The sequence below is a fragment of the Solenopsis invicta genome, chromosome 5 (assembly GCF_016802725.1).
Source record: "Solenopsis invicta isolate M01_SB chromosome 5, UNIL_Sinv_3.0, whole genome shotgun sequence".
NCBI lineage: Eukaryota > Metazoa > Arthropoda > Insecta > Hymenoptera > Formicidae > Solenopsis > Solenopsis invicta.
In genome coordinates, this window is record NC_052668.1 from 10,323,972 (window position 1) to 10,337,354 (window position 13,383).

At 38.0% G+C, this 13,383-nt stretch overlaps 1 protein-coding gene across 1 annotated transcript; it reads right to left on the reverse strand.

The window, feature by feature from the left end:
• Positions 1-2,323: 2,323 nt before the first annotated feature.
• On the reverse strand, positions 2,324-2,899 carry LOC105198604. The gene has a single exon (XM_026137143.1). The coding sequence runs from the start codon at positions 2,897-2,899 to the stop codon at positions 2,324-2,326; it is 576 nt and encodes a 191-aa protein (XP_025992928.1).
• Between the last annotated feature and the right edge of the window lie 10,484 nt (positions 2,900-13,383).

Genomic DNA, 13,383 nt, shown 5'->3' on the forward strand with positions numbered 1-13,383 from the left:
TTGATATCAAAATGTCAGCAAGTCCTCACCATACATAATATTTACACGTGAAGCTTTGTTATCGGCAATTTGATTACTAACCTAGTAGTAATTTTCTGGAAAACTGCAGTAAATCTTGCAGCAGATTCTTGAAAGATTCTGCCAACAGTACATTATGATCTGCTTCCTCATTATACTCAATTCTTCTGAAAGATTCTGCAGTCAAATTCTTGCAAGAAATTTGTATATATCTGCTGCAATATTTGCAAAATTCTTTCACTAGAATATTAATATAGTCTCAAGATGCTTTCCTGCCAAAAATGTGCGATTAAAACCGATTAAAAAAGAGTAATACGAATTGATCGAGATTTCTGCACCAAAACTATAAAATTTTATGTGGAACAGCGTTCCATACACACGTTATGTTTTAAAAGAATGAGAGAAAGTATTCGTCTCGATGTTACAACATGTAGCTCTTAACGGCTCACTGAAGTATAAACCATGGTATGAATTGGAAAGTCGGCCACGATGGCGCCTAGATATAATACCTGTGGCCGCACTTAACTCACGAGAAATCTCCCGCGACGTGGCCGCCTAGCGGTGGCGCTGACACTCACTTGTTCGCGTGGGGTCTTACACACGGTGGGACCGAATATTGTCATATCACCAAATTATCGATAATAAGCTACAACTTAGAATCTTTCACAATATTCACCAAATATTCTACTTCTTGTATTAAACTTTTGATATCATACGTTCCATCATTTTGTTGACATATTGCTGTCATTATAACATATACAAATGCAAGCTCATGACGAGCCGACAGTTTGCTGTCAACATGATATATTATTATTAATAAACGTTTGCTTTTAACATTTCATTAATTGATGTTGTGTTTTTGCTCTCCTGTTGCTGACCCATCAGTTTTACATTAAATTATGTAACCAGCAAATTGCCTGCAAATTTACAACAATACATGCAGTGCATTAATTTGCCCAATGTGCTGAATCTAGCTTGGTTATCTGGGTACAAAGATCCCCTTTTGAGCTTTCAAGTCAAATTTTTTACGCAATAGACCTGGAATATGTATATACGTATCGGAACCAAACGTTTTCAATTTAGATAAATCTGGTGTCTTCCCAGTCCACATCTCGTAAGGTGACACATTTCTATCCTTTTGATTAACAATACGATTGAGAATATATACTACATAAGCCGTTGCTTCTGCCCACAAGATCTTCGGTAAATTTTTCGCGTGGAAAAGAGTACGCGCGCACTCGACAATCGTCCGATTATCACGCTCCGCCTTGCCGTTTTGCTCAAGAGTAAACGGTGCTGTCACTTCATGCTCAATACCTTTTTCCTCCAAGTATCTTTTCATTTCATTGTTGACGTATTCGCGACCTTGGTCCGTTTAAAGTACTTTAATAGATCTTTCGAAGCGATTTTGCACCGCAGCTTCAAATATTTTAAATTTTTCAAATACATCAGATTTATTTTGCATAAAACAAATCACGCGAAAGTCAGTAGCATCGTCTTTAAAATTTATATACCAACGCGATCGACCAATTGACTCAACTTCCACTAGTCCCACCACATCACTGTGTATGACCTCACCTGGTTTAATATCACGTCCATCCTTAGTAAATTTGTATGATTTTCGATGCATCTTTCCCATTTGACATGGTTCACAAAAGAATAACTTTACTTCCTTGAGATGGACCGACAATAATAATTTGTGTTTGACCATCCTCTCAATAGTCCCAACCTTCACATGCCCGAGTCTCTCATATAACATCTTTAGATCTGAACTCTGCATCATTTGCCTTGCTGCAAGGAATAGTCTTAAATGCTAAGCAATATACATTATCCCAGAACAGGGAGTCATCACGACGTCAAAATGATGTCAAAGTGACTGCATAATGATCATTAAAAGTCACTTTTCAATCAATTACGATTTATTTTTATGTCATTTTGACACAATTGTGAATCACTTTGAATCATTTGACTTATTGTTCTGCTTGGGTATTTGACGCTTTCACACCTTCAGCTACCTTAACGCATTAGTTCTGCTTTTCTTTCTGTGAGTCATACATATGTTTTTGTCCGTTAAGCTTCCCGCAGACACAAGGTTCCTACGTAAAGTTGGCACAAAAAACACATTATCGATGCAAGCTTTCTCGTATTTTCCATTGACGCATTTCATTATTTCGAGGTAGCCATATCTCTTCGCAGGATAAATTCCGTCGTTGCCCACTTTTATGTTCTTAAGTGCTCCATCTTTATAGTCTCTGATCCACTCTTGACGAAACGTGGAATGTAGTGATGCACAACTGTCCAAAAACTACGTGTCTTCCGACGCCATATTCTCATGATCAAACATGGCCGGGAACACAAACACGCACACTGCACCGGAGTCACTCAACGCACTACTGGAAGCACCGCCATTTTCAGCAGGCTTCTTCTTCGGTTTTGTCGGACATTTCCATGCAAAATGTCCCTTTTCAGAGCATTGAAAACATCTAGCATTTCCTTTCTTTTCGGATTTCTTGAATTGCTTACCCTTATTCCCGTCTTTATTTTCCGCGTTGTCCCTCATGCTTTTTGCTGGATTGACCACCATAGCCGCAAGCCCTTCACTGATTTGTTCCTCTTTAAGTACATTCTTTTCTTCTTGTAATAATTTGTCAAGCAAATTTGAGATGGTCTGCGTACTCTCCGGAACATTAGCCCATGTGGTCTTAAAAGCACGATATTTCGACGGCAGCGTCGACGTAATTTTGGCTATGATCATGTCGTCGTTAATCTCCTTTCTGATATCACGTAGCCGGAAGGCATGATTTTGCACACGCGCCACGTTCTGCGCTATAGTGTAGCCCAGCTCCATCACGTACCTATGGAAATCCTCTAATAACGACATCTTGTTCCTTGATGATTGCTATTCGTATGTCGTCGATAATTTTTTCCACATATCATGAGCAGTATCACACACTATAAGATATTTCATTTGTATCTCATCATACGCTGTAATTATGAGGAAGCGCACCTTTGCGTCCCTCTTCTTCCAGGCCACGCGCTCGGCATTTCTCGCCGCCGCCCGAAACATCTCACTTCCCTCCCCAGCAAACACCACGTTACATGTAACGTAAATGTTAGTTGTAATTTCCCACTCAACAATGTAACTGTTATATAACACACTCGTTATGTTACATTGTTGAGTGGGAAATTACAACTAACATTTACGTTACATGTAACGTTGTGTTTGGTGGATCGACAATAGCCGATAAATCAATATAATCAAACAATGTTTTTATTTGGAATTTCCACGGTTGGAAATTCGTATCGTTGAACTTCACGATGTTACGTAGCGAAATCTCTTCACTAGCCATCTTGAGCTCGACTACGTGTTTTACACGACGCGTACGCAGGAAAAAATGTTTAGTTTTATCCAAAATACAACGCAAAATGCCAATTGTTCACAAAATATTATGCACTCATGCGTCCTGAGCTCATAACCTGTTAAGGTTCTATAGATATTTATTTAACAATTGGCGTTTTATTAATAAACGTGCAACACGTCCGTTGCATGTATGCAGCCGTTACATACGCAGATTGGTGTTTAACTGACAAAATGCGCAGAGAGATACATAAAAAAGGGTTGAACACAATAGCCTACAGATGGCATCCGCATTTTAGAACCATCAGGCCACTAGGCTCAGGTACGAGAGTCCAAATTCTAAATAGTTCCAATAAAAGCATTCTAGTCTATATCATATAATATATGTGTACTTTTTTTAAATTTATTATCTCAAATAGTTTTCGAATTTTGCTGTATACGCTCTTGTCAAACAGACTAAGTATTCTATAATATATGCATCAAAATTACAGTATTGTAATGTTACGTCCTGCGGAGTAACGATTCTTTCCTTCGCAACCAGCGGATATTCTAATTAACGGGCGAGCGACGGTGATCTCACCCCGATCCCAAGAATTCGGTGACTCTCACGGCAATAACCGGATGTCGGAAATTAAGTAGTTATAAATTCATCAATTGAGGAGATCTGAGGTGACACCGTTGCTCGATACCGGAAACACTCAAGATAGTAAAATCAGGGATCTGGAAGACGCACGTGTGCATCCCTTTGAGTTCTGATGCCCGACACCCGCATAGCAACAAATCAAAGAATTTTTTGACATTTAATGCTTCTGAGAGTTCAATTGTCAAACCTGCCGCTTTCTCGGATAACAATTACCGAGAAATATAAAAAAGTCATAAAAACAAATATTGCACGTGGGCGTATTAATGAATAAAGTGGTGCACACGGCCCTCGATGGGACAAAGGGAATCATAGACAAAAATTTGTATAAATAGGCGCGTTTTCCAGCGGAGCGCGCAGTCTAGTCTTGATCATTCCGAGTCGCAGTTCCGTGGCATCTTGTATGCTCGAGTTCTCTGACTCTCGGATCGCGGCCTTTAAACTCGTGCGGAGCGTACGTCTCGGTCGAAAGAAAAAGTGCCATTCGAAACGTGCCTGGTTGGGGTCTGCAGACCATTGCCCATCGCACGCGGAATCCCTCCGACCGGACCATCTCCCGCTGAGTACGGCCCAGTTTGAAGGCCTGCGGCTCCGAGAGTATTCCATTCACTATTATCAACACTCACACATTCAGCAAGTAGTAAGTCCAGAATTAATCACCTAGTTTACTTCCGCTCTTGTTCCTTTTCTCGAACACCTTTTCTCTCTTTGCGAAGGATTTTTTTTTGTATAAACATAATATATTCACTAAATTTATTACTCTCCCATACTCTCTCTCTCTCCCTCTCTTTCTCTCTAATTTTCCATTTTCCTTAGGATTTACTCACAAGTGTCAATCCGGAGGAATCTTTTTATTATTAAATTTCCTCTTTCTTAGGATTTACTCACAAGAGTCAATCCGGAGGAATCTTTTATTTACTAATTCTCCATTCTTCTTGGGATTTACTCACAAGAGTCAATCCGGAAGAATCTTTTTATTATTAAATTTCCTCTTTCTTAGGATTTACTCACAAGAGTCAATCCGGAGGAATCTCTTTATTATTAATTTTCCTCTTTCTTAGGATTTACTCACAAGAGTCAATCCGGAGGAATCTTTTTATTATTAATTTTCCTCTTTCTTAGGATTTACTCACAAGAGTCAATCCGGAGGAATCTTTTATTTACTAATTTTCCATTCTTCTTGGGATTTACTCACAAGAGTCAACCCGGAAGAATCTCTTTATTTCTTCTCTTCAATCGTAAGAATTTCTTTCTTCCTCTTCCTCTCTTTAGATTTAGCCGAACCCTTTTTACCTTCAATCTCCTCTGGTTTCACTCGAACCCTGTTCGGGTTAACCCGAAGGAGTGTTTAAACTCCAACCTTTCGATAAACATAGAGAGAAACGGAGTTTCGTTTTTTTTGTGAATAATGATAATATTCCCCGAACCCACGATATAAGAATAAGTCAGTTGTATAGTATACTCTACATTGTAATTGTTTACTTTAAATTTATAGAACCTTCAGTTTAAATCGTTCCTATAGGGATATAATATTTGATTTTAGCCTTCTCTTAGTTTAACATTATAATTATATCACAAGTCCAGTTGTATTCGACATTGTAATTGTTAACTTAAAAATTATATAGAGCCTTTAGTTTAAACCGTTGTTTTTTTTTATGAATATAAATCATTTTTCAAAATAAACAAATTTGTATTCTCATTTACTACTGATTAAAATAAACCAGGTGCAATAATTAATTGGTGCTAATTTCATAACCACTACCACCATCCCTCGCTCTTACAAGATAAGCACTAGGTCCAATCCCGAGGTAAAGCAATTAAGTTTGTTGCCTCAAAATAGGACCAAGGCACGCGGAGCATCCCGGATATTTTGCCATTGGGGCCCTCCGCTGCGGGCCCTACTGACCTATATCCCGGGTTGTCGACGCGGTCTCCCGTGCCGCACGTGCACACTCTCGAATTGTTACGTCCCTCCCTTCTCCCTCTATATTTTGTCTACCCTTCTTTAACCCTGGACGTAACAGTAACTTTGAAGTCTGACAATTCGGCAAGTATTTAATAAAAAATCAACTTTAATGTTTTGAAAAGCTTTTGACACCAGTTATTAGATTCTGATATCAAAAATAGGGCATTTATCTGACTTTGGAGACATTGCCCAAGATCAAACTAATAGGTCAGTAAATAGATTTTTTTATTCTATAACTTTTATCTGAAACGTTTTTTTCGGAAATGCTTAGTTTTCAAAATATTAAAAAATTTTTACACTTTTAGAAGACCCTGTATATTTTACAAAGTGATCATATTTAAATCGGACCACTGCTGTAGCTCTCTATATGTATACATAGATAAATAAATAGATAAACGCACAAAAACTTCAAATATTTAAAATTCTTTGTATTTTATATACTTAACATTGGATGCTTGTACTTTAAAAACAACTCGTAGGATCTACTTGCGGTAATGATAACTTTTGATCAGCATTACACAAAATATCATTTATCAAAATTTTAATCTATTCAAATTAAACCCAATTTTCATAAGAAAAATGCAGAATCCTTTCTCCATTCCAATATTTTCCGTGTTTGAAGCACAACGGTCCTTTGAGTCAGATCACGCATCTCTACGAATCCGGCGCATCGGGCTATGGCTTTGTGCGCAGCCTAAGCCTATAGTACGAGCAAAAAATACCACCCTTCTACGTCCACATTCACAGCCACGTGTTAACTCTGTAAGTCCTTAAAAGACTATGAGACTGAAACCAACAGAGGCAAATCAAGGGCTTACTACATTTTGCCGTCTGAATAAGAGGAATGCTACTGATCCATTAGCCCTCGAATATGTCAACATCAAAGGACGAAGAGCTGAAAGACAGTAGTATCCCAGTACTAGACCTACAGGGATATCTGCAAGAACAAGTGGCTTTGAACCAAAAGATTTGCAACGCCTTTGTCAAATTGCAGAAGAAAGGATGGAACAAAGTCTCTCTGGCAGTGCTGCGAGAATCCATAGAGAGCCTCAAAGCTCAGTGGAGCCGATTCCGAGTGATCTACGCCCGGTATCTCGTTCCGAAGGCTGAACGAATTACGAAGGATTACTTCAAGAATCAGCTATTCGACAAAACGGAGACAACCTATAATGGACCGATTAGAGCAACTTGACTAGGAGGAACTGCTGCACGACCTTATATTCGCACCAAGGTGAAACGGCGGCCGTTTCGGGAAATGCCAACGCAACTGTAAAGTTACCAAAGTTCGATCTTCTTAAATTCTCAAGCGAGTATCTCAACTAGTACAGTTAAGATACTCGTGACATTTTTGTCTTGACAATTTACTCTAAAGGCGAGGTTGCACGGCGCGTGGCTCGCCAAGGTTTCTAGCTCGTCTCAAGGCTCGTCACAAGTTCGGCTCGCAGATTTGAAAAAACAGATTAGAACCGCGATCCTACGACACATAGAGGCTTGCCAAGCCATGGCGTCGTAGGAACAGGATGGCTCGTTATCGTTCGAGATAAATCGCAACTAATTTGTGGCTTTGGCTTGTGAATTGTGGATCATGGATCATAGATCGCGGATCGTGGATTGTAACTCGTGGCGCGTCGTTTCCGCAAACTATTGGTAGGTGTTCGCAAAGCAAAGGACTCGCAGCAGTCACGAGACAAAACGTAGTGTTATTGGACCCCTCTCTGTTTGCATAAACCTATTTTTGCTAGTATTACGTCCGGGGGACTCCACGATTTCCCTTTTTGCCGATAGTCAGTATCACTCGTGTTATCATAAAAAAAACGTGACAGCGTGAAAAATTTGTTCCGAAAGAAAATATAATTAGTAAATATACGATTTAAAAAATAACATAAAAATACAGAAAGAATCATGTACTAACAGAATTTGGAACAAATTACTCAACCTGACGCAACGATTTGTGAGAACGGACAAAACCAAGATCCAAAGAAATTATTTGAGAAAGATAAATTTAAGCCAAAATGACGAATAAGGAATTTTGAAATCATAATTTATAACCCTGGCTTGTTTGTTTACCTGACAGAATCGAAAGCAATATTTGTTTTATAGGAACGGGTAAAGCCAGGATACAAGAGAGAAAATTTAACTTTATCTAAGCCAAGATAAAGATGAGTACGGACGTCGTACAAGAATTATCAAATTAAAAATTATAAAGGATCTGGATCTCTTTGTTCATGCGCATGACTCATCATGGGTTGCTCACAGTAGCTAATCCTCAGCAAATTAACGATAAGACGATACGGGTTATAAATTTAAACAAAATTGATAGAGAATTTCTTGAGCGATTGGGCGACTCAATAATCAGTCCCTCTTAATATTGAGAAAATTCGAGAAAGGATAAAGGGTTAACCAATGATACATAGTCTAAAAAGATAATTGAGAAGGGTCGTTGGCGAACTGGCTAACGACAAGTCGAAATTTTTAAAAAATAAAATAAAGTTATAACTATCCCAAATCTCACACCAATCAAGCTCTTATTCCGCCCACTCAATCAACCCCACGCCTTTTCGAGTCTTATAAATGTCCAACTTTCTTGCTTTTAATTTATCAATCAGCAATAATCAATCATCAGTCTTTCCTCGAGTCCTACGAGGTTTACGAATTTTACGAGTTTTACATTCAACGTTTTCGCTACTTAATCAATTCGGAGTCTCTTTGACCTTGGAATTAAAATTCGAAGCAATGCGCGGCGTTAAGGTTTAGGGCTCAAAGTTTACCTCAAGCTACCACCAACACTTGGGGCCCCTCCTGCCACCATAGACGCAAAACACCCCTGAAAAGCCTTCATATTACCAAAAAAGTAAGTTATCAATATTTTCCCTTTTTCTTCTCGGATTTTTTTTTAACTATTTTACATGTCGATTGTCAGTGGACAATCACGGAGAATTCGACCACCCCACGAATCGCCTTCGTCGCAAGGAGAGCAGGCCGGATCCCTTGGCGCTACGACAGATTGCTCAATGGGCGCCTATCCGCAAAGATCCGCTCTCTCCTTCTCCTCAAAAAGAAGACGAATTCACGCATAATTTTCGACCTCCTTCTCATTCTATTTCGTCCCAGTTAACGTATAAGATTTTCCCCGACTCCCCTCCGTCCTCCGTTTCCAGCCCATCATACTCTCCTACCCCTGCAGATTTCTTAGACCCTCCTTTCTCCTCCAACTCAACGTCCAGCGTGGAGTTTGTAAAGAAAAAAATCTCCTTCGTCCGTTCCCGTGCGAATTCCACATTTAGCATGGAATTCCTAAAAGAAATTATCTCTCCTTAGTCTCCCACGAATTCTACCTCAAGTGTAGAATTCCTGGAAGAAATAATTACCTTTTTTTTCCGATGAATAATTTCCCTCAAATGTAAACCCTAATGAACTGTAACTGGATTAAATAAACTTATAGGATCCGAATTAAACCCGCTTCTTCTCAAAGCAATATTAAAAGAATTCCTAATAATGTACCACATTATGCTTTATTATGTTCAGTGTAAAGTCAAACAACAATAACCAATTACGAGGTATGTTCGGAAAGTAAGGTTACGACAAATATTACAAATCGAAAAATGTGAATTTATTTGTAAAACTTACATGGAATGTTATAGGTAGGTATATAACTATTTTTCAACATAGTCACCATTCAGTTTCTTACATTTAGTGAGCCGCGGGATTAATTTTTTTATGCCCTCGTTGCACTCGTTTCCCGCCAACTTTCTCGACCATTCGTAGACTGCGTTTTTTACCTCCAAATCGGACGAAAATTGTTTTCTACTGAGATTCTCTTTTACCAAACCTTTCTGGTTGGGATGTTTTAAACGATCCATCTCGTAGTCCAGACCTTGCATTTTCTGATTTCTTCCTTTTCACTCGTCTAAAGGAGAATCTCAGTAGAAAACGATTTTCGTCCAATTTGGAGGTAAAAAACGCGGTCTACGAATGGTCGAGGAAGTTGGCGGGAAACGAGTGCAACAAGGACATAAAAAAATTAATCCGGCAGCTCACTAAATGTAAGGAACTGAATAGTGACTATGTTGAAAAATAGTTATATATACCTATGTAACATTTTATGTAAGTTTCACAAATAAATTCACATTTTTCGATTTGTAATATTTGTCGTAACCTTACTTTTCGAACATACCTCGTATGTTAATACAAAAAATGACAATCAATTATGTTAACTTCGAATTGTAACATTTAATTATGTTAACCTTTTTGTGTGTTAAATAAACAATTTCAGATATTTATAAAAGAATCGTGCGTTCTGACAACTTCCCGAAATAACATATTATGTCTAAGCTGATTGTCTCTATTGTATAAATAAATAACTTCACTGTTACTTTTATTTTAAATAAGCAATGTTTAACGCGCTATTCATTATAACAATTAAAACCAACTGACAATAAACCATCATCTATGTATCCAAGAAACAAAAATAAATGTTAACTTAATTTAGAGAAAACCTTGAGTGTTCAATAATTGTTAATTAATAAATCTTATCCCGCTTTACTCCTAACTAAAAAGATCACACAAGGTCCGATCCCGAGTTAAAGGGATTAAGTTCTCTGTCTCTAATCAGGACCGACGATCGCACGGAATAGGCGTTAAAGCGTGTCACGGCACGCTGACCCATATTTCTGAGCCATATACCTAAGTGCGTTCGTCCTTGTGCCGTACGTCCGATCTGGGTAGCGATCATGTAACTTTTTCCCTAGGGCGGAAAGGTGAAAAGTGAAATCTTTCGCCATTGAAATTAATGGCGAAATTTTTCACTTTTCATCTTTCCACCCTAGAGAAAAAGTTACATGATCGCTACCCTGTACGGCCACGAGATAAAGCACTTGTTACGTCCCTCCACGCCTTGCTCGCACCTCAGGCAGCCTATCCTTTCTTCTTTTTCCTCAAGGCTGGACGTAACACTAGGCTAGACACTCAATAAGAGATTTCATAATTTTAAAATATATACACTATAAAGTAATGTAATGAAAAAATTATCAATTTTTTATATTTGTATGAAAAAGAAAATTTATTGTGAAATCTGAAATTTTCATTACACAAAGACCGAATTGGATGTCTATCGAACGTCTATTTTTGGACATTAAACATCCTTTTTTGGTACAAAAAAGATCCGTCGGATGTCTATGACACAAGTTTAGACAGGTTCCCAAACCCATATAAAAAGAGTATGGTAAAAGTGCATAACAAGAGAGCAACCTCTGACAACCTTGACCTTGTCATATGTTACCAAGAAAAGGATCTTGGACAACTTTTCTTTATAAATTAATCGATGCTTTTGTACAATTTTCGAAATATACTTGGTGAAAAAAAAACAGTTTTTTTCATTATTTTAGAAAATATTTATTTTACAAAAAAAATGTAGCAAATAAAAAATGAAGCTTACAAAAAACTGTACAAACCCAGATAACATTTTTTGCTGGCAAGTTTTGCGCGCGATGTGCATGCGAACTTTGTAACAGATTTGCATGCGTTTTTTTCGTAGAACGTGTTACATCGTGTATATTGCTTACAAGTGGCTAGCTCATGTATTGTCCCATGTACTGGCAAATTACATGCAGATGGCTAACATATTGCTAGTCGTTTGCTCCCCAGATAACATTTTTTGCGCGCAAAGTTTGCGCGTTTATGCATGTGAACTGTGCAAGCGGTTGCGTGAGTTTTGCCCGCAAATTGGTTAAGCTCATGTATTGGCCGATACACCAGCATATCACATGCAAATGGATACCATTTTGCATGTGATTTGCTGGTGTATTGGATAATTATATTTGCTCGTAAGTTGCTTGCACCCTGATAACATTTTTTGCGCGCAAAGTTTGCGCATCTTATGCATGTAAACTGTGTACGCGATTTGCGTGAGTTTTGCCAGCAAGTTGAAATTCTGTAATTTCAGATTAAAATGGGTTTAACAAGTGAGTGCTAACGCCACCGCTAGGCGGCCACGCTGCAGGAGATTTTTTCGTGAGTTGAGTGCGGCCACAGGCGTTATATCTAGGCGCCACCGCCGTCAACTCGTCAGCTCATACTTTAATGACACTTTTAGGAGCTGCTTTTTGTAACCTTGAGACGAATATTAGCTCTCATTCTTTTCAAACATGGCGTGTATGTGAAACGCTGTTCCACATAAAATTTTATATTTTTACATGTAAATAACAATTTGTATTGATATTTAATCTTGTACATAAATTAAATATTTAATTCAAATTTTATCTTTTTTTAAATTTTTTTTAACGAAAAGAATTCAAGAAATATTTTTTTTTTTTGTAAACTAAACATTTATTACGTTTACATTAAGAGGATGCTATAGTGACCGAAGAACTTCCTCGACGTCGGCATTGCAGATTATTTTTCGAGGGAGACCAGGCTATCGCTCTTTGTCCAACGCATAGATCTGTCTTTGTTTTTCGATTATTTCGCCATCTGCGAAAAGACCTATCAACTACAGCCACTGCTCTTCTTGCCATCGTTTACGTGCGCTAAGCGAAATTTGGACACGTACAGCTGTTCACCTATTAAACTTTTTTGTTAGGTTGTTGACTGAAACGATACACAGTCAGTGTTGTGTGTTAGAGTTTTCTGAAGTTCGCCCTGGTCTCATTTTATACATACGAGCTGCAGAACGTCAGTAAATAACAAAAATTAACCTTGGTTGACAGATCCACGAGTCGAAAATAAATGAATTTTTAACTTTTTGATCGATTTTCTCATAAAATTTACCAAAGCAAACTTTGTTTTGGTGCGTACTTTTATTTTGCAAAAGGATTTTGTGATCTGTAAAGCCAATTCAAAAATTAATGAACACTGTAATGGTCGGTAATTTCCGTCAGTATAGCATCCTCTTAATGTATTCTGTTTTAATAAATCTATCTGGGTTTGGATCCTATTTTTCAATCGGTCTTAATACCGTATTTTTGGTGCAGGAATCCCGATCGATTCAGATTAACTTTTTTTAAATCGGTTTTTAAATCGGTTTTAATAGCACATTTTCGGCAGGATATAGCTTATTGAGATCGCGCGCAAAGTGTGCTAGCGTTTTGCGTGCATATCGCTTATTGAGATTGCGTACAAAGTGTGCCAGTGTTTTGCTAGCGCTATGACGACGCAGTTGGATAAGGTTTTGCTTGCGTTGTAGGAATCCCTTTTGCGCGTGATTTGCTGGACGTTTACCCGCAAAATGTTTTCTGGAAATAAAGTTCTATACATATTTTACCTAACTTCAATACTTTAGTCGTTACAGTACAAAAACTGTTTTAAAATAATTTTTTGCTGAATACAGCATTACCAAATGAAAACTTGTTCAATATGACAATACACAGTGATAGAAAAATGTTTAAAGTTTTTATTTCTGTACTC